Consider the following 19,776-nt stretch of genomic DNA (forward strand, 5'->3'; position numbering starts at 1 on the left):
AGACCCTTCTAACTGGGACCTGCACTTGCTTGTACACACCTCCTGTTTGCTAGCTGTCTTCTGGTGGAGGCTAGATCTGTACACCTGTCACAGAGACTTGCTAGGAGGCCTAGTTTCACTTGGCAGCACTCTGTCAAATCTACTTTTATGAAGACCCCTAGTAGCTGCCCAGCAAAGACCCCTCATTCTTCTAAGAAGATACTTGCTAGAATGTCCAGGACTAGTATTTGTTTGAGATCTGAGTCTACCAAATCTGCTCTTGGGGATCAGTTAGTGGAAGGAATCTAGAAAATCACCAAACAATATCACTCATGCTGGTGCAAAGTCCCTCCCAACTGCCCAGAGGGCCCCAAACACCGAGAGTCAAATCGGGATGCTGGTTGGAGGTTTTGAAGGGGGAGCTTTGTGGAAATTCACCTGTGCCCTCTTTTCCTTCAGGGCCACTTTCAAGAGAGACTGGAGAGAGGGAAACAGAACAGAGGCTCCTCTTCCTGGCCAGGGCAGGGGCAAAGGGCTGCCCAGGCTATCTGAGCAGGATGACTGTCAGCTCTCAGAACAGGAGTCCCTGACAGAGCTGAGCAGCACCCCTATTTTGCTACCTCAAGACCCAAACTGGACACGGCGGAATGTTCACCCCAGGACAGAAGGCCCCCTAGTTACCAGTCCTAGGAGAAGCAGGGAAGAGGACCACCGCCCCATCCTTTCCCTCTCATCACAGTCAGCCTAGGAGACTCGTGGGTAGCCAGGCTTGGTGGGAAGGGTCTGGTAGCATCTTATGGGGGCTACGGGGAATGGAGGAGCCCAGTCGAGGGCAACACACGACCCCTCCCAAGTGGGGTTCAGTTCCCTCCTGCTGTCTAGGGGAGGTGGGTCTTTACGGGAGAAGAGTCTGGGTTCACTGTTCAACTGCAGCAGTGGAAGAGCCAGCCCAGTGGCTTGTCCGTGCAGGGCGCGGGCCTAGAGGGTCAGACGCAGTACGTGGGCACCGTGTGGTGCAGCCCATGTGCTGGGACAGAGCGCGGGCACGGGTGGGATTGCATGGTGCGGGCGCAGTGCGGGTGCCGGCGCGGGCGCGACGTGTGTGCGAGGGGAGTTGCGGTGCGGGTGCAGTGCGCGTGCAGGCGCGGGCGCTAGTGCAGGTACAAGGCGCGGGTGCGGTGTGTGTGCGGATGCAGGCGTGTGTAGGGTGCGAGTGAGGCGCGTGCAAGGGGCAGCGGGCGGGGCGGGCGCGGCGGCGACAGTGGCGCCCGCGCCTCTGCGCGCGTAGGTGTGCGGCGCGCTCCTGGCGGGGACAGAGCGAGCAGATCTCGCGTGCGCTCGCCGCCCGGCGCAGCCCAGCCCGGCCCCCGCCCGGCGCCGCGAGCCGAGGTGTCTCCCGCGCCCGCGCCCGTGTCGCCGCCGTGCCCGCGAGCGGGAGCCGGAGACGCCGCCGCCCGAGCGCAGCCGAGCGCACGCCGAGCCCGATCGCCACCGCCATGGCCACCACGGTGACCTGCACCCGTTTCACCGACGAGTACCAGCTATACGAGGATATTGGCAAGTAAGAGCCTCGGCGCGCGCGGGCTGTCCGCAGACCCCGGGGAGCGGGGACCCCATCGCCGCCCGCCTCGCGCGCACTGCGGCCCCGCGCGCCCCCGGCTCCTTCCAGCTGCGGGCCCAAGCGCACTGCCCCGTGCAGCCCCGACCCCCGAGCCTCGGGTTCTGGGTCCCGCTGCCTCGCTACAGCGCTTAGGGCCCTGCCGGGTGCCATAGCTTGGCGAGGACCGAGACTCAGGGATATGGACTCGGCGCGGCGGGGGCGGCAGCAGGTGTCCCCCGAGCGCCGGGCAGACGTGACGCATTTGGCGGCAGGGAGGTCAGAGAGGAGCGGCACGCGGGGGCGGCTGCCAGGCCTAAAGTGCCCGAGGGGTCGGTCATGGCCCCAGGGGTCGTCTCCGGTTTGGTCACGCTGTCCTCACCCCCACCCGAGAGGCGGGCGGCAGCGGTGGCGGACCCGCTCCGCGCCTGCTCCTCGCGTGGCCCCATCTGCTCTGGGGGAGCAGCGTGGGAGCAGCTTCTGCCTTGGGTCCCTTGGGGAATCTGGGTTCTAGAGGATTTTCCCCCAGATTCTTCTGGAAACAAGAATTTGGAGGGGGTGGACGAGGTCAGGGAGCCAAGATCAGGCCGTGGGGTGGGGGTGGGGGTGAGAGAGTGTGGCAGGGAACCAGTTGGGCCTCTGATTTCAGGGTCATCGAGGCAGACAGAGACTGGCTTCTGAACCTTTTTTTTCCTCCTGTGGTGGGAGGGCTGAGGGGAGGGACTCTAAAGGCGTATTTCTAGTAGGGCCTCGTGGGGAACAGGTGCCCCGGCGCCAAGACGCTGCTCCGCAGCACAAGCAATATGGGGGTGAAGCTATGGTTTAGAACGTCCAGACCTGGCTTTGTCCTAGGGCCTCAGAAACAACGGCGCCTCCTCAGGGGCCTGGGGCTTGCCTCTGTGATTTAAGGTGACTGCAGGGGCATCCTTAGGTGCTGGCTGTATAACTCCAGAGCTGGATCCTCCTTCCCACTCCCTCTCCCCTCCCCCATCCGTCTTGTGCGATGGGGGCGCTGGCGAGATTTCCTCTTACACATCCAGCCGCAAATCTTTTTTTTTTCCTCTCTACTGAAAAAGCGTCTGAAAGCTTGTGGTGGGCGAGGGACGCTGATCATTGATAATTGTGGAGTGCCCAGCTGGAGGAGTGTGGGGGTGTGTGCATTCCCCACTTCTTCCTGCACGTGCCAAGAGGATTTGGGTCAGGTCTTGGGGGGCGGGAGTGAGGAGCCAAGCGGAGTGATAGGAGGAAGCCTATGCTGGATGGGAAGGAACAAGGCTGGGTGGACCTGGACAGCCATCCCAGCCTGGAGAGCCCAGCACCCTTTCAGCGCTGTGTCTCGTGCTTGCAGTCACTGAAGAACCTTCCAGTAGCCTGTGGGGCTGTGCTCTGTAAGGAAGAGGTGATGGCCGGGGAGTCCTCAGGTGGAGTGAAGGCAGCCTCGAGGTTATGGGGACCAGCCCTGCAGCTCTCAGATCCGCTGATGCCTTGAAGAAGAGCTCTTCTGAGCCAGGCGGTCTCCTCCACAACTGTGTGCTGCCGGGGCAGGTGGCAGCAGTGGCAAGCCTCTCCTTCCTAGGGAACCTTCTTGTCACCTCCTCCTGCCTGCCCAGGAGCTTGTACCTCAACCCTGGGCCTCTTGGTTTCTTCTAAGCCTTCCATATCAGGAGGCCATGACCTACAGATCACCTAGGTGGTTGGCTTCCCGCCTTGGTGGGAGCTGTCCTGTATTGAGCGGTAGCATAAGGTGGCCAATGGCACACCCGCTGTGGAGCGGAGGCTGGAGGGTGACATTTGCAATAGACACCAGTGAGGACTGCCACTACCAGCTCCTCCCTAGGTACAAAAGAATGAGCCCTCACCCAAGCGTGTGAAAGTTCCACAGGTGCCAGGGTGAGACCCCTAAGCCTGGTGTGGCCGGGCCACTCTGGCCAGAAGCAGTCAGCTCAGCCCAGCGTATCTTTGTACAGTCTGCTAGGTACCAGGCCCCAGGGATGGGCAAGGAGGGATGAAGGAGATGGCACCCTCAAGATCAGCTATGGGAACTCACCCCCACCCCACCCTCCCTCTGTAGCCATGTTGGCTAGTTGTTGCCAGTGCCTGCCTGCCGCACAGTTGGTGCTGCTTCAGAGCTCCAGGTAGACACATTCAAGTTTATTTAAAGCTGTAGCCCCTGGCATCCGGTCAGGAGATGCTAAGTCCCCTGCTTGGCCGAAGGGCGGCTCCCAGCCCCACAGCTGCTCTTGGTTCTCTGGTGGCAGCTCTGGACTTTCCCCCTCAGGCCTGGGCAGCAGATAGGGTGTCTGAGGAGAATGGCTTCCCCCAACCACGAGGCACCTCACTGTGTGTCTTTCCAGCTAGTTCTTGCCTGGTGGTTCATATGCTGGGTTGACACACCATGAACCCAGGGCCCCAGGAGAAAGCATAGTGCAAAGTGGGGTGCCCTCAGTCCACATGGACCAGCCTTAGTGTGGGTTAAATGATTTCCTATTGGATGTGTTTGAAAAACTCAGAGACCCCAGGAACAACAACCATTGGTGTCTCTTCTACCCAGAACTAAAAAGTATTTATCATCTTGTCTTTCAGTCCTGTCTTAAAATTATAGCAAGTAATGTATTACAAATAAACATTAAAGAGCCTATTCACTTCTGTCTTTCTGTTGCATTTGCGCAGATACAAGGATCCCCATCAAGATGAGGATCCTTCCCGGTTTTCTTATAACTTTGTAAAAATCCAGAACTTGTGTTCTCAGTCAGGCTAGTCCTGCTGACATACGTGGTGCTGACAGGCAGTGGTCGTGGCTGCCACATGGTGATCATGCTATGAGCACCACGTATCCACTTTGCTCCTCATGGAAGTCTAGGCTGCCTCCTAGTCTCTCTTGTCACATGACCAACGCTGTGCGCATGTTCGCTGGCACATGGGTGAGTGTTGCTTTGGTGTTTGTCCCTGGTGGTAGGGTTTACACCTGGAGACGCTTTACAGTATCCTGCGTTCCCACTTCCCTTGGCCATGAGCCCGACATACTGGCCCTGCCTTTGGCAGGCACAAAATAATAATTCGTACAAAATGATTGCATGTAAACTTTTCACTTTTAGAGAGTGGTTGTCTTATTAAAATATAGGTGGTCTCCTTGGAGACTTCTGTAAGTTTTGTGTATGATCGGGGTTCATGGATACTCTTACTTTGGGGGAAAAAGCCAGGGAGCCTTGGCCTACAGCTTAGTTTCTGTTTGATGGTATTTTTATAGCAGTGCCTATGGTTACTCACTACCTTGAGCTGTGGAGATCACCTTTGACCTTCAGCCCAGAAAGTTCCCACCATCCTTCATCCCACTCCCATGGGCCTAGAACTGACCTTAATGTGTCCTTGACTCCATCTCCCATCCAGAGCAGGCTGGGATGTACAGGTGCTGCCCACCCTCCAGGATTGGTGCCATCAGCTGTTGTTGATTCTTCTGATTGGCCTACTCTGAACTGGTGGGTAGCGATAAACTTAGGACATTCAAAGCCGGCTAGTTTGGGACTTGGCCTTGTCCTGGGACTGGGTGCAAGAACTCTTGTTCTTGCTGCCTGTTTGCTTTCTCTTTCCTGCCCTGGAGGACCCCAGGCACTATCTGCCTCAGGGCCTCTGCTAGGGCGGCCCCTCCCCCATCTGCTTGTCCCCACCCCCATCCTCCTTCTCCACCTACGCTGTTCTGCATTGTCTTGTTCTCCACGGGACTGGACCACTCACCAGAAAGCAGGAGCTGGGACCCCTGCCTGGGGGCCCGAGTCTCACAGCTCCAGCCAGAGTGGGTTTCACATCACCTGAGGGGAAGGGGTAATTGGACCTCTAGCTTTTGCCTCGTGGCTTGCTCTCCAGAATGAGACCTGGTCTTGATTCTCTAATATAGGGTAATTTAAAAAGAATTGCACATGCTGGCTTTGCTGGCAAGATGTGCATTAAGGTGACGCTAGTTTAGTTACTATTTAATGGTATTTTTATACCATAACCTACTTTGCTGGGAGCTAAGAATACATCTGCATGTCTGCTGCCGGACTCTGTTCTGGTGACAGTTGCTAACACTTCCGTGGTACCTATTCTATTAGCTGGATCTGTGGAGCAGGTCCTGTGGTCATGGCTAGTTTACTGGGAGATGCTTGAGGGGCACAGAGAAGCTCCATCTATTAGTAAAGGTCTGTGTTCCCATCAAGGAGTTTGTCCTGGAATCCAGTCCTGCTTGTTGGAGCAGATGAAGCTGCTCCGTTCCGGGATTTAGAGGACTTTACAAAAGCTGGAGGACTCTTGGCTACCTTGTGTTTTCCTCAGACCCCCAGGCTCCTCAGGACATGCCTGTCCTTCAGTCAGTGGTTTGTCACACCATCTTTGTACATTTCCAAACCCAGGGCCGTGTCCACATTCCCTCTGTGGAAATGTCACTTCGTCTTATCACCTCTCCCTGACAACCAACACTCTGACCCCATTTGAGACCAGCAAGACTTAACATTTTATTTTATTCATTAAACAAACTAGGGTAATACAGTCTTGTTAATAAAAAAAATCAAGTAATACAGAAGTATATGCAGTTAAATGGGGTCCTTTGCTTCTCCCACTCCCCGCCTAGGAAGCATGCCTGTCAGTGTAAGGTATGTGTGCATGTTCAGCTGTAGTACATACACATCTATATCGTGTGTGTGGTTTGAAAACAGGCAAGCTCACCATGTATGTGGCTCTATCATTTGTTTACCTGACACTTCTACGAAACAGCCCCTCATGTCAAAAAGTCGACCCCCATGTTCATTTGTGTGCAGGAGCACATGGGGGCCAAAGTTAAGAGTCTTCCTCAGTCATTCTCTACTGGGACTAGACTATTGGGCCTGTAAGTCTCAGAGACTCTTGTCCATCCTGGGTGCCTGCATACTTGTATGGCAAGCCCTTTCCTGATGGAGCCATCCCCTGAGCCCCTCATGTTAGAAAGCCTTTCTTATGTGCACACACTGTGCTTCTTTAGAAGAGAGATGGGTGCACATCCATTAGCTATCTTTTTAAAAAGAAAATTTGACATCAGTCCACTGATATGTGATGGAACATGAAAGGACCATGCATCTGAAATCAGAGCCTGGTTGCTTGTTAGGAAGACGGGACATGATGAAGGAGTGATTGCGTGCTCACTGAAGCCGTGGGCAATAGCGGCAAATGCCCTCATGGAGGTTAGTCACGGTCACGGGGACAAGGGAAATGGAGTCCCAGGTCTCCCCTGAAGAATATAAAAATATTACAAATATTTTTACATACATATTGTATTTTAAATACAATATAACAAAGAATATAGTCTTGTATTTTTTTTTCTTTCTGAGACCCCCTACAAGAGGAAGGCTGGGAAATTAAGAGTTCACACTAGGGCTGGAGAGATGGCTCAGCGGTTAAGAGCACTGACTGCTCTTCCAGAGGTCCTGAGTTCAATTCCCAGCAACCACATGGTGGCTCACAACCATCTGTAATGGGATCTGATGTCTTCTTCTAGTGTGTCTGAAGAGAGCAATGATGTACTCATACACATACATACATACACATACATACATACACACACACACACACACATACATACATAAATCTATCTTTCAAAAAAAAAAGAGTTCACATTAAGCTTCCCTGGAACTCAGCAAGTAATTCATTTAGTTGGGAGGACAGAATGGAGATTCAAGCTCAACTTCTGTCCTTACGAGAACCTCCTTCAACTTGTACATCCTGGTCCAAGCAAGATCAGTGGCCTTTTTATAACTTTTAAATTTGCTTCTAAAACTAACCCCACTTTTCTAAGTTCTCTGCAAAAAAAGAAAACCTGTTTTGTCCTTTGAACAGCATCTGATTTGTTCTCCTCTTTTTGAGTCAGGGGCTCATGTGGCCCAGACTGGTCTTGAGCTGCAGCTGGTCTGGAGCTCTTGATGCCACTGTCGCCACCTCCTGAGTGCTGGCTTTACAGGCTTGAGCCACCATGTCCAGCATTGCTTACAGCTGAAGTCACTTTGTTTGTTGAGAGACGAAGTGCATTATGTAGCAACTTGGGTTTTCAAGTATTATCATATGGGCACAGTACATGCAAGCATATATTTTATTCATATGAGATTCTGAATTTATTGACAACTAAACCATCTTTTCCTGGTGTTACCAGCTGTCTTTACTAGGGATGGCTTGCATCTCCTGGATTAGTATCACAAACTTGATCAGGGCTCAGATGCTCTGGGACATGGTGCTTTAGTATTGGCATAATGGTCCTAAAATAATGAACGTATGAGTCTTTGTCAAGCCAGATACCCATTTTTGTTGAGTCCTAGAACAGATTGGCAAGATCCAGGCAATGATTTAAGATTGTGTTATAGGGGGACCAAGGTCTGTGGTTGCACATGGGGTATGGTTTGAAACCCTGAGACATTGTCCTTCTATTTTGTGAGCAGCAAGACTGGAGGGAAAAGGTGGGCTGTCCTCTTGGGGAGATGTCAGGTGTTATGGTGTGCTGGCATGTTCACTGACAGCACCTTTTACAGCAAGGAGAGAACATATTTGGTGGCTTAGAACCATACCCTACATGCATACAGTAGGTGGTCAGCAATGGCTCAGCAATGGCTCAGCAATGGCCCGGGCCACTCAAGCCTTATCACTGTAACTGTCCCAGCGCCACACCACCAGCCAGGTCAGGGTCCTCATAGGTACCCAGATGGGTAGTCCGAGGGATTGGATGGTTCCACTTGGAGGGGCACATCCATGGGCTTCCAGCCCTCTATAGCGGCCCAGTGGTGCTCTAGATTTGCATTCTTCCACTGCTCTGTAATACTTCCTATTGCTTCTTGCACATTAAGGTATTTTGATGGTCAGAGTCTGTAAGGTTTGATCTAGGTCATTTGCTAGGGGAGTTTGGGGGTATAGGAGAAGCAAGGCCTGCTGAAGAGGATAAGCAGGATAGTGTCTTTCCACCACTGACAGGGTTTAGGCTTCACTCCAGTCCACTTCTTCAGATGTGAGGGAGAAAGGCAAGGAGGACTGGAAACCTCCCAGGTGGTTTGGATGGCCTTACCTGCATCCCCCTGCTTCTTTGAGAACCTCACTAACTGCATTTGGAATTTTCTTTTGTTTTCTGTTAATGAGCAGTGTTATGACTCCCTACCTGAACTGCACTGTCTGGAGCAGTGGTTCTCAACCTTCCCAATGCTGCGGTCCTCTAGGACAGTTCTTTATGTTGTGGTGACCCCCAACCATAAATTTATTTTCACTGCTACTTCATGACTATAAATTTGCTACTGTTATGAATGGTAATCTAAATATCTGATATTTCCAGTGGTCTTAGGCAATCCTTGTGAAAGAGTCGTTCAACTCCCAAAGGAGTCTCAGGCCACAACTTGAGAATCACTGGCCTAGAAGAAAGGAAATGTGATCACAAAGGGAAGTCATAACTGTGATCTAAACTCTTTTAGTACAGTAAATGAATTTTAATAATGCATTTACTATATATTATCAAATACATTTGAACATGTAATTAATGATAAATTAATAATTTAATTTATTACACATTTTATATTCCTTTTTATATCATGACTTTGAGACTTGCTGTGCATTGTACACTCATGGCATGTGTCAGCTTGGACCAGTCACAGTTCAGCCTCTGGTGTTCGCCTCCGGCAAGGTGGAAGGGTGGAAGGGTGGAGGGGTGGAGGGGTTTTTGTCTGTTTGTTGGTTTTGAGAGTGGTAGTTATAGTCTGCTCCTGATATCTCCCCCCGCAGACTTGTTCATTCATTGTACACATCTGATTGCGTGTTCACTATCTGCCAGGAGTCTTCTGGCCAATGGAGAAATGCTAGTGAGCAAAGCAGTCGAGGATACCTGGCTTGTGCTAGTGGGGAGACACAGGTAAAAAAGCTAAATAGAGCACCTGCTAGGGCAGCAAGTGATGGGCACCTGCTAGGGCAGCAAGTGATGGGCACCTGCTAGGGCAGCAAGTGATGGGCGCCTGCTAGGGCAACAAGTGGTGGGCACCTCTGGGAGTGCAGGAGCATCAGGTAGGAGAAAGGGTTGCATCTATAGAAAGGGTAGTAAGGCCAAGAAAAAAGTAATAATAGACTCTAGTTAGATCTGGAAGGAGAGAGGTGACATTACTACCATTCCAACAGAAGGAATTATACAGAAATATTATGAACAGTTGTGTGCCAAAGGGTAGATAACCTAGGTATAGATGGAAGATTCTTAGAAAGACATATACTACTGGCAAACTACTCAAGACAAAATAAAAAATCAGAATAGACCTGTAATAGAGATTGGATTAGTAATTCATCATAGCCTCCACAAATGGCTTCCCAGTTTATTTCATAAAGTCAATAATGATACTAAACTGACCATTAATATTAAAGAAAACTACAGATGAGTCTCCTTTATGAACATAAATGCAACATCCTATACAAAATTAATAACACCAACTTACCAATGCATGTTGTAGACTATACAGCATCACTAGTAGGATTTCTCCTAGAAATAGCAAACGCTGGTTTAACATTTAGGAAGGAATCTCTCTGCTTGATCGAATAAACAAAGGAACATGATAAGCATCCCAGTGTATGCACAAGTGCATTTGTATTAGCTACTTACGTGTGTGTGTGTGTGTGTGTGTGTGTGAACATGTGTGTATGTGTGTGTACATGTGTGTGTGGTGTAGTGTGCATAGACTCACATAAGTGTTGGGGCCAGATGTCATTATCTGATGCTTTCTTAGTTGCTATCTGTCTTAGTTTTAGGTACAGGGCCTCTCACTGACTCTAGTGTTCCCCCATTTGCTAGACTGACTGGCCAATGAGTTCTAGGAGTCTGCTCTTCTTCTCCTCCTCAGAGCTAGGGTTGTAAACACACACCTTGCCCAGCTGTTAAGTGAGTGCTTGAGATCTGAACTCAGGCCCTGTGCCTGCACAGGAGACACTTGCCCTGAGCCATCCTTCGGCCCTCTATTAGTGAGTTTTCTCATTGCTGGGGCAAAATACTCCACGGAAGTTACGTGGAGACTAGGACAATTTTAGTCTGTTACATGGGGGCAGGTATTTAGAGGTGACACCTGGGAGCATGTGGTCCTGAGAGCATGAGGCCGAGCCCCCACATCTCCACAGACCCAGACACAGCACTAGAAGGAACCAGCTCTGGGCTTTCTCTTTCCAAGACCCACCAAGTGCCTCAGACAGTGCTATCAGCTGAGGACGACATCCTCAGCACGCGAATCTGTGTGGAGGGCGCATCTTACCTTCAAGCCCTGGCAGTATGTTGTCAAATTTCTATAGTCTTTCTTGATTTAGAGACAAAACAAAAGTATTGCAAAATGGTGTAGAAGATGGCATAGACGGAAACTTCTTTAACTTGACAGAAGGTGTTTATGAAGACCCACAGTGATGTCACCATTTTTAATCGATCCAGCAATGAAGCTCTTGCCAGGGATATTTGGGCAAGAAAAAAAAATAATTAGATTTTGGAAAAGGTAGGTAAAACTGGTTGCAGATGATGTATATGATTCTGTACAAAATTCCCAGAAATCCATTGAAAACTGCTAGAGAAAAAAAACAGCTAATTTCAGGATACTGATACAAAAACCCATTGTATTTAATCACACCAGCAGTGTTTAATCCCAGAATGGAGTTATGAAAATAATTCCATGTACATTAATATCTAAAGAAATAAAACATAGGGATGGGTTTTACAAAAGAGGAGTCAGAGATGTGATTATTGGTGCTCAAGGCCCTGGGTTCAATGCCCACTAACACACACACACACACACACACACACACACACACACACACACACACACACAAAAGACAAATTACAAAAGACGAGAAGAAGTTGTACACTGAAAACTACAAACTACCGCTGAGAGCATGTAAAGACCAAAGTAAATGGACCGGCACCTCCTGGTCATGGGTTAGCCAGCTTACGACTATTTAGAGCTGTGTCGCCACCCTTCCGTTCCTGAAACAAGATCCCCAAGGAGGCTCGGTGCCACAGAGGTTGCAGCCTGTGGTCACTCGCCTGGTCGCTCACTTCTGTGCTTATACGTGGTGAGGCAGTGTCAGGGTGTGGGGAGCATCGGCTGGAGTAAAGGGCTTTACCCCAGTGCACACAGGAGGCAGAAGGTGGGCAGAGGAGGTAGAAATGGCCCCACCCCACCGTGACTACTTCCTCCAGCAGGGCCCCACCATAGCTTCTATCATTTTAGTGTTTTAATTTAATTCTATCATTTTAGTGCAATGATGAGTTAGAACTCTCAGAACACACCCCAAAGCCTGTCAGCTGCCCCAATCCTTCCCAGCGGTCTCTGGGGGACATTTCAGATTCAAACCACAGCAAGATGGCCAAATTGAACTACAGTATCTTTTGTTGTTGTTGTTGTTGTTTTCAAGACAGGGTCTCACTCTGTAACCCTGGATGTCCTGAAATTCACTGTGTGGACCAAGCTGCATTGAACTCACAGAAATTCACCTGCTTCTGCCTCCCAAGTGCTGGGAATAAAGGCGTGTACCACTAGGCTCGACTTGACTACAGTTTCAATGTACTGCCTGAAGGATTCTAACATCCTTCTTTTTACAGAACTTGACAAGTTTGACCTAAAATTTGAAGGATCCAGAATAACCAACACAATCTTATAAAAGAAAGAATCTTGGAACATCCAGTATCTTGGTTTTTAAATCACATGGATAAGAGCAATCAGGACATAGTCATGTTGGCAGAACAATAATGTAAGCCTGGTGAATCTGAACTGAGTGCCTGGAATAAATATGCTCAGAGTTTTGTTTGCTTGTTTGTTTTGGTGGCACCATAACCTGAACCCAGGATCTTATGAATACAAGTCAAGACTCAACCACTGAGCTGCCTCCCAGCCCAATAGTTGATGTTTGACAAGGATACCCAGACAACTCAATGGGGGAGGGGGAATAAAATGGTTCCTTCAGCAATGGGACAATTGGGTCTTTGTGGTGGGACATGTCCATAAATCCCATCACTGACAAGGCTGAGACAGGAGGATTGTGAGCCCAGGATGCATATAACAAGACTGTTCCAGAACAAACAAACAAAATCAAACTACCCAAATGCAAAAGAAGGAAGTTGAAAGGGACACTCTATACACTGATCACAGGATGCTGGATTTAAAGTGCTCAGATGGAGATAGAGTAAGTCTCCATGGGCCTGAATCAGGCGCTTAGGTTGGCACTAGAATATAAGCCACAAAAGAAAAACAGGTAAATTGGACTTCATCAACATTAAAAACGTTTGTGCTTCAACGGCTATGAACAGAGGAGAAGACAGCTGATGGGAAGGGAGGACTGGCTTGAAAAGCAGGTGTCTATGAGTTTGTGATCAGAATACTTAAGAAGTCTCCCTACCTAGCAGCAAAATAAATAACCCAATTTTAAAAATGGCCAGAGTGGACCAGGAAGACAACTCAATTGGTGAAATACACTTGTCTTGCAAGAAGGTGGAACTGAGTTTTATCCCCAGAACCCATATTTTTTAAAAGACATACAGCTTGGCCAAGATAGGTGGTTCTCTGGCTGACTGGCCAGCCAGCCTGGCCTAGCATGAGCTCCGTGCCAAAGAGAGACTCTGTCTCAGGGAATAAAAAAGCAGATGGCACCTAAGGGAAGGCAAAGCTTTCCTCTGGTGCCCGCATGCACACGCACTCTTTACACACAAGTAGATAGAAGAGTCACCCCATCCTGCCAGCCAGCCAGGGTCCTGAGGAGCGGTCGGTGCTCACTGGCTCTGGTCCACATCTCCCCGATCCTCAGTTGGAGTGAGAAAGAAGGATGGGGAGTGACTGCCCTGGAGTTGAACTTGGAGTGATAAAATATGGAACTTAGATCATGAATGGATGCCCACCTATGTGAATATATTACAAGCCATTGGGTCATACGTTCTAATTGGATGAATTGTTATGTGATTTATATCTCAAGAGACCCAGGGCCTCCCCTAACTTGCAGACTTCCCAGAAAGCCCACTCCATCAAGCCAGCTTCTGGTCTGAGGCCTTTGCAGACCACTCAGTGAGAAGCCCTGTTGTCCCCAGAGCATCTAGCAGATGCCTGGTGACTGTGTCTCTAAACTTAGCCGTTCCTTGGGCATCTGCCTAATGTGAGCTCAGACTGGGGCTCAGGCCTGAGGCACAGCAGAGTCAAGTTCCCATGAGGTAAGAAGCATGTAGGACCTGGGAGCTCCTCCGGGCAAAGCCAGGAGCTGCAGAAGCTCTAGCTGAATATGAAAGACCTACACCACGCCTGTCCTTTCCAGAGACAGGAGAGGAGTGTGGTGAGCCTGCCCTGTTCCATCCACGTCCAGAGCTGCCCTTCTTGGAGCTTCTACTTCTAAGGATCCACTAAGTCCCCTGGCTTTCAAATGGCACTACCTCAGTTTTCTCCTCTCAGAGTATTGTCCCAGTTACTGCTCCAGCATGAGCTGGCACTTGGTATAAATCCATCCATGTGCACTTTGCTTTCTTGGAGCTTGGTCCACAAAACAGCAGCACAGCTTCCTCCATGGTGTGCCTCCCAGGACACATATGTGGTTGCCCTGGAAGGCAACTGAAGACCAATGGGATGTGGACCAGAGCCAATGAGCACTGGCTGCATTTCAGGACCCTGGCTGGGTGGCAGGATGGGAGGTAGGTCCCCATAGGCTGCATGCCCCGGGGTCAGTGAGAGTGTGATGTCATTAGGCCACCATGGGCTGGATGTACACTTGACACATAAGTCTCATGAGTCTCATTGTGTCCCCAGAAACTTGTGGTTCAGCTTACAGAGATGAAGACCCTCACCCATCCTGAGCCCACTGTTTCTTTCCCTTCCTCACGCATTCTCTTGTCATAATAGCCCCCAGGGACCAAGGGAGAACATCCTTCACCCAAAAGTCCTGCCCAGATCCATGGCATTGACTCCTTTTTCCCTTCTCAATTCCTCTGCAGGCCCAGGTTCATTTTCTCTTCATCCATACTCATCTTTGACAGTGGCAGACTTGATGGACAACTGTCTTGTTGGGAGGGTCTCTGTCTCTGTCTCTGTCTCTGTGACAAGGTGCCCTTCAAGGTGCTAGGTCTGGGGAGGGGCAGGGCCAGGGGCATAGGCTGCTGCTCTGAGTCCATTTCAAGGGCCTATGCACAAAGCTTACCCAGCTCCCTTGGCTTTTAGTTCATTATTTACTGCCTGGAATTGGTATAGATTCCTGTCCTGTCATGCCCTACCCCCATAGAATCTTTAGCATTTTCACCAGAGGTTAAGGTTTGATTGGTCACACAGATCACAGGGACTCTTTTCAGACACACACTTTAAGACCTGGGGAATGTAGCTCAATGGTAGGGCACATTTTTGATGTGTGAAGTCCTGGTTCACCACACAATCAAAGCAGAGCAGTTCTGTTGCAAGTGCAAGCTTATTTCATGTCTTTAAAAAGTTGTTTCTGTTGATTCTCTTTATTTTTATTTTATTTTATGTGTTTGTGTTTTGCCTGCATGTGTGTCTATGCACCATTTGTGTGTAGTGCCTGTGGGGGCCAGAAGAAGACATTGGATCCCCCAAAAGTGGAGTGTTACTGGTATAGGTTAGATGGTTGTGAGCTGCCACGTGGGAGCTGGGAATCAAAGCCAGGTCCTCTGGAAGAACAGGGAGTGCTCTTAACCCCTGAGCCACCTCTCCAGAAATATTTCATTGTTTCTTAAAGATTTCCAGGGACGCCGGGCAGTGGTGGTGCATGCCTTTAACACCAGCACTTGGGAGGCAGAGGCAGGCAGATTTCTGAGTTCAAGGCCAGCCTGGTCTACAGAGTGAGTTCCAGGACAGCCAGGGCTATACAGAGAAACCCTGTCTCAAAAAAACAAAAATAAAATAAAATAAATTTCCAGAGACACAGCCACATTCATACACCACTGGAACATTTTTTCCTTGTGGTAAAATACGTGTAAAACTTATCTAGATCGCTCACAGACGCAGTTGGGCAGCGTCAGCAATGCCTGATGCTGTAGACAATTGTTCTTTACAGTGTTTGCTCAGCATCCTGCCCTAGTACTAACCCCTGTCATCCACCATCCTGGCAACCTCTCTTCTACCTTCTGCCTCTGGCGTCACCTCCTCAGGACTTCATAGTGACGGAACTATGCAGCATGTCACCCAGTCGACACAGTGTCTGCCGGGGTCATGTGGGAGCATGCATAGGAACCTCCTTCCTAAATCTGTTCCGTTGCCTGACTAGACACATTTTAGGCATCCGTTCACCCATCAGTGGACTCCTGGGTTTCACCCACCATGTGAATGATACAAATTTGGATGTCACTGTGTAGAGGACACTTTTATGGACACGATATATGTGCCCTTCTGCCAGGCATGAGCTAGGAGCTGCTGGTCCGTTTGGCCTTGGACTGCCTTGCATCTGTGGGTTTCGGTCTCCCACCTATAAACCAGGAGCACAGTACCCCTAAGGCCCTCTGTTGTTTCTATGGAAACCCACTTTTTGCATATGAGACTTGTTTCAGAGCTTCCCTGCAGGATGGGCCAGTGCCTTGCAAGTGACGTGAGCACAGATCTGTGTGCAGCGTAGAGTCCTTAAGAATAGGACAGGATGGGTGAAATCAGATTGACTGGAGGTGTAAGAGATCCCTGGTGCTGAGAAACTCTAAAGGATACGTGCCTTGCAGAATGGAGTTGTTGCAGCCCCTGACCTTGGAAGCTACGTGTTCTCAGTGTAGCTGGTGCTTGGTGTCTCACGTTCTTGAGATACCCTCTCCAGACTAGGAATGTCATGTCTCCTCCTTGCCTGACCTCCATGAGCTAATGCGGCCTTGGCTGTCATTCTATTCAAAGGTAATTTCAGACCCTCTGGGGTTTGATGCAATTCTTGTCTCATCTCTGCATGGTGACTTCCCCACTGTCCCTTCTCTGGGCACAGCGACCAACAGCCTTTGCCAGGAGGATGTGACCAGCTCTGGAATGATGCCTTTGAAGGTGGTGGCCTGGTGACTGTCAGTGGCCTTCTGTAGGAACTACCGCTGGGCTGCCTTTCCATCAACTCACGATTTGGGACAGTTTCTTCTTCGTTGGCACACATTCACATGCTCTTGTCCCACAGATGTCTCAATGTCACAGGCTGTTCTATCCAAGGTGACCCCTTCCTGCTAGCATGCTGTAAGACCACAGACAGGGGTCTGAAGTTGTCAAGCTGGGCCAGGAAGTCATCATACAGTACAATGTGTCGGTGTGTCGCCATCCTTGTCATGACCCCTGTCTATGCTCTTACCCTGGGGTTGGATGGCTTTTCTGTATTTGGAGATGTCTGTGTTCCTTCAGGGCTTTCTGTACACTGTGTGATGGAGCCAGGGCTCAAACACCCAGGACAGGCCCTGAGGGTGTACCACAGCTCCCAGATCCTTAGAGCTGAGATTCTGGACTGTCTTAGCACAGTGGTTTTGAAGTTGCCCCTGCCAGGCCAGTTGCGCCTTGACCTGAGAGCCCTCCTTCAGCTGGGCAACCTGCTCAAAAGAAGACCCCACCTGGTTGTAGTAAGACCTCTCTTTCTAAGCTGGTATGGTACCTGCCTGCTCTTTGGGACAGCACCTGGTGTTAAGATGACACTTTGAGGACCTTGTGGTTTTGTAGTGGGTACCTGGCATGCAAAGCAGACAGGGCTCTGGGCTGAGGACACAAGCCACCCTTTGCAGAGAACCATCAATAACCCAGTGCCCTCTGCTCCTGCTACACCTTTCTGGCTCTGCCCAGCCTGGCAGGTAACAAGGACAGACCAGCATGGACAGATGGCTGGGAGAGATGTCCATTCAGTCCCTGGGTTCACAGCAGAGGGCGTTGAGAGATTGGAACAGTGCTGTATGTTCAGGCCTGTTGCTAGGCAAAGTGACTTCTGGAGACATCATGCAGACAGTCTGGGTGTCGGTGCTCACCTGTGTTTTCTGCACAGGATAGGAACTGATCCTTGTGACACAGGCCATGTCTGGGGCCCCTCATAACTCTTTCACCATAGTCTCCCTCTCACCTTCAACCTCTCTTAAAAAAACGGGGTGACCTTGTCTGGCTCCCAGGTATCTCAACAGAGGGGTGTTAACTGGAGGGTCCTGAAGGTAGACACCAGGAACCTGAGGATGTGGAGAAACACCAGCAGCCCTGGCAGGGCAGGGGCAGTTGGTGAGGACAGGAGCTGGGCCTGTTGTGTTGGAGGGGACTTGGACCACAGCACATGGAGTGATGGTGATCTCAGCCCTCCTCTAAGGGTTGTCCCTTTGGGCCTGCTGGATCCTGCTGGTCCCTGCCATCTGTAAGGCCAGACTCAGGGAGATACCAGCCCTGTGACGATCAAGTGCCAGCATCCCCTGACAGGCAGAGGCTGCTGCACATTTGGACTCTGGGGACATAGAGAAGATGAAGTTCTGTCCTCCAAGTGCCCACCCTAATGTTTTAGGGACAGACGAATGTGCTTTGAGCACTTTCTATGTCACTAAGACCATGGCAGGCTCACACAGTATTGGAGCTGAAGGTGCTGAAGAGGTAGCGTCCCCCACATAAAGAGCACCTACGGGTCACTAAGAGCCAGGACCCCAACTGATACATAGATGAAGAAGCAGTGTACAAAGAACAAACAAAGGTTTGTGTTTGTAAAACCAAGAAAGGAAACAAGAGCCAGCTTCCTGTCTTCCAGGTTCTTGATAGCCTGTGTGCTAAGCCACCTCGCCAAGCACAGGCTCAGGGTCAGCTCTCCTGTGGATGAGGACCAGGGCCCAGGCTGCATGCATGCCTATAAGCGCTAAGCCTGGGGGTGGGTCAGCCTTGGATGTGCCTAAAGGCCTCTTGACGTGGGCAGTTAAGGAATGTCAGAGATGTGGCTGTCCCTAGAGCTGAAAGTCCCAAGTGCTACTTCCAGCCCAGGAAAGAAAATGGAAAGGTTCTTTTTGTTGGTGGAAATGCTTTGTTTTGTTTTATTAAATGAGCCTCATTCTAGAGTAGTTTTATGCTTACAGGAACAGAAAGCACAGGGCTCCCATCTGTCCCTTCTCCACCCCTGTATTACTAACTTCTCACTGCGGTGACCACACACTGACAAGAAACTTACGGAAGGAAGGGTTTATTTTGGTTCCCGGTTTAAGGAGAAAGCCTACTGTGGCAGGAAGGCAGGACAGCAGGAGCGGAGGCAGCGGTCACATCACATCCACAGTCAGGAAACAGAACAGACTGCCTCAGGTCCCATGCCCTGAGTCCTCACCACCAGCTCAGAGAGCTTCCACAGCCACTACCTGGGGACCAAGTGGTACACATAAGCCTACGGGACATCCCCCACTCTACACAGCACACACAGGCCTATAAGGGCATCCCCCACTCTAACCATAACACCTACCCACGCTGTATTCTTCTAATTTTTATAAAAGACTTCTCTGTTTTTATTTTATGTGTATGCATGTTTTGCCTGTACGTATGTAAGCACCGCATGTGTTCAGTGCCTGAGGAGGCCAGAAGAGGACATTGTATCCACTGGAGTTGAAGTTAGGGGAAGTTGTGAGGCCCTGGATGTGGGTGCTGGGAGCCAAACTCTAGTCCTGTATAAGAACAGGATGTGCTTAGCTGCCAAGCCACCTCTTCTGCCCTTGACATGTCATTTTGTTGTTGTTGTTGTGGTGGTGGTGGTTTTTCGAGAAAGGGTTTCTCTGTATAGCCCTGGCTGTCCTGGAACTCACTCTGTAGACCAGGCTGGCCTGGAACTCAGAAATCTGCCTGCCTCTGCCTTCCAAATGCTGGGATTAAAGGCATGCGCCACCACTGCCCAGCCTCTGACATTTCATTTTTAACCAAACTTCACAGTTGACATTAGAGGTCACCTTGTGCATTCTTTGGGTTTACAATTGTGTAATGACACATATCCACTATTGTCACACCATGTAGTGTCACTGCCCTGGGTGTCCTCTGGGCTCTCGCCAGATATCCCTCCCCACCCTCCAAACCTTCACAACCTCTTTTGCCATTCCCAGTATCGTTTTCCAGAACCTGGGGCGTGGGAGCCACCTAGGGAACCATCCAGGGTTTGGCCTTTCAGATGGAGTTCTTTCACTCGGAGCCACATCAGGCTCCCCAAAGTCTTTCTTGACACTCATTTATCTTTAGCCAACATTCCACTATTTATGTATATGTCCCCTATGGAAGTGCATGAACCACCATTTATGT

General features: G+C 50.1%; 1 protein-coding gene across 6 annotated transcripts in view; it reads left to right on the top strand.

Moving 5' to 3' along the window:
- The first annotated feature begins 1,271 nt into the window (after positions 1-1,271).
- Positions 1,272-19,776, top strand: part of Camk2b (calcium/calmodulin dependent protein kinase II beta) — a 90,091-nt gene continuing 71,586 nt past the window's right edge. For 3 of the 6 annotated variants that reach the window (XM_028778036.1, XM_028778026.1, XM_028778022.1), the window contains exon 1: positions 1,272-1,540. In XM_028778036.1, coding sequence (XP_028633869.1) covers positions 1,476-1,540 — 65 coding nt within the window. In that variant the 5' untranslated portion in view covers positions 1,272-1,475. The remainder of the gene's footprint in view (positions 1,541-19,776) is intronic. The other 3 variants (XM_028778016.1, XM_028778043.1, XM_028778008.1) reach the window with 2 other exon arrangements.

Source organism: Grammomys surdaster, unplaced genomic scaffold, assembly GCF_004785775.1.
Source record: "Grammomys surdaster isolate TR1022 unplaced genomic scaffold, NIH_TR_1.0 67, whole genome shotgun sequence".
Taxonomy (NCBI): domain Eukaryota; kingdom Metazoa; phylum Chordata; class Mammalia; order Rodentia; family Muridae; genus Grammomys; species Grammomys surdaster.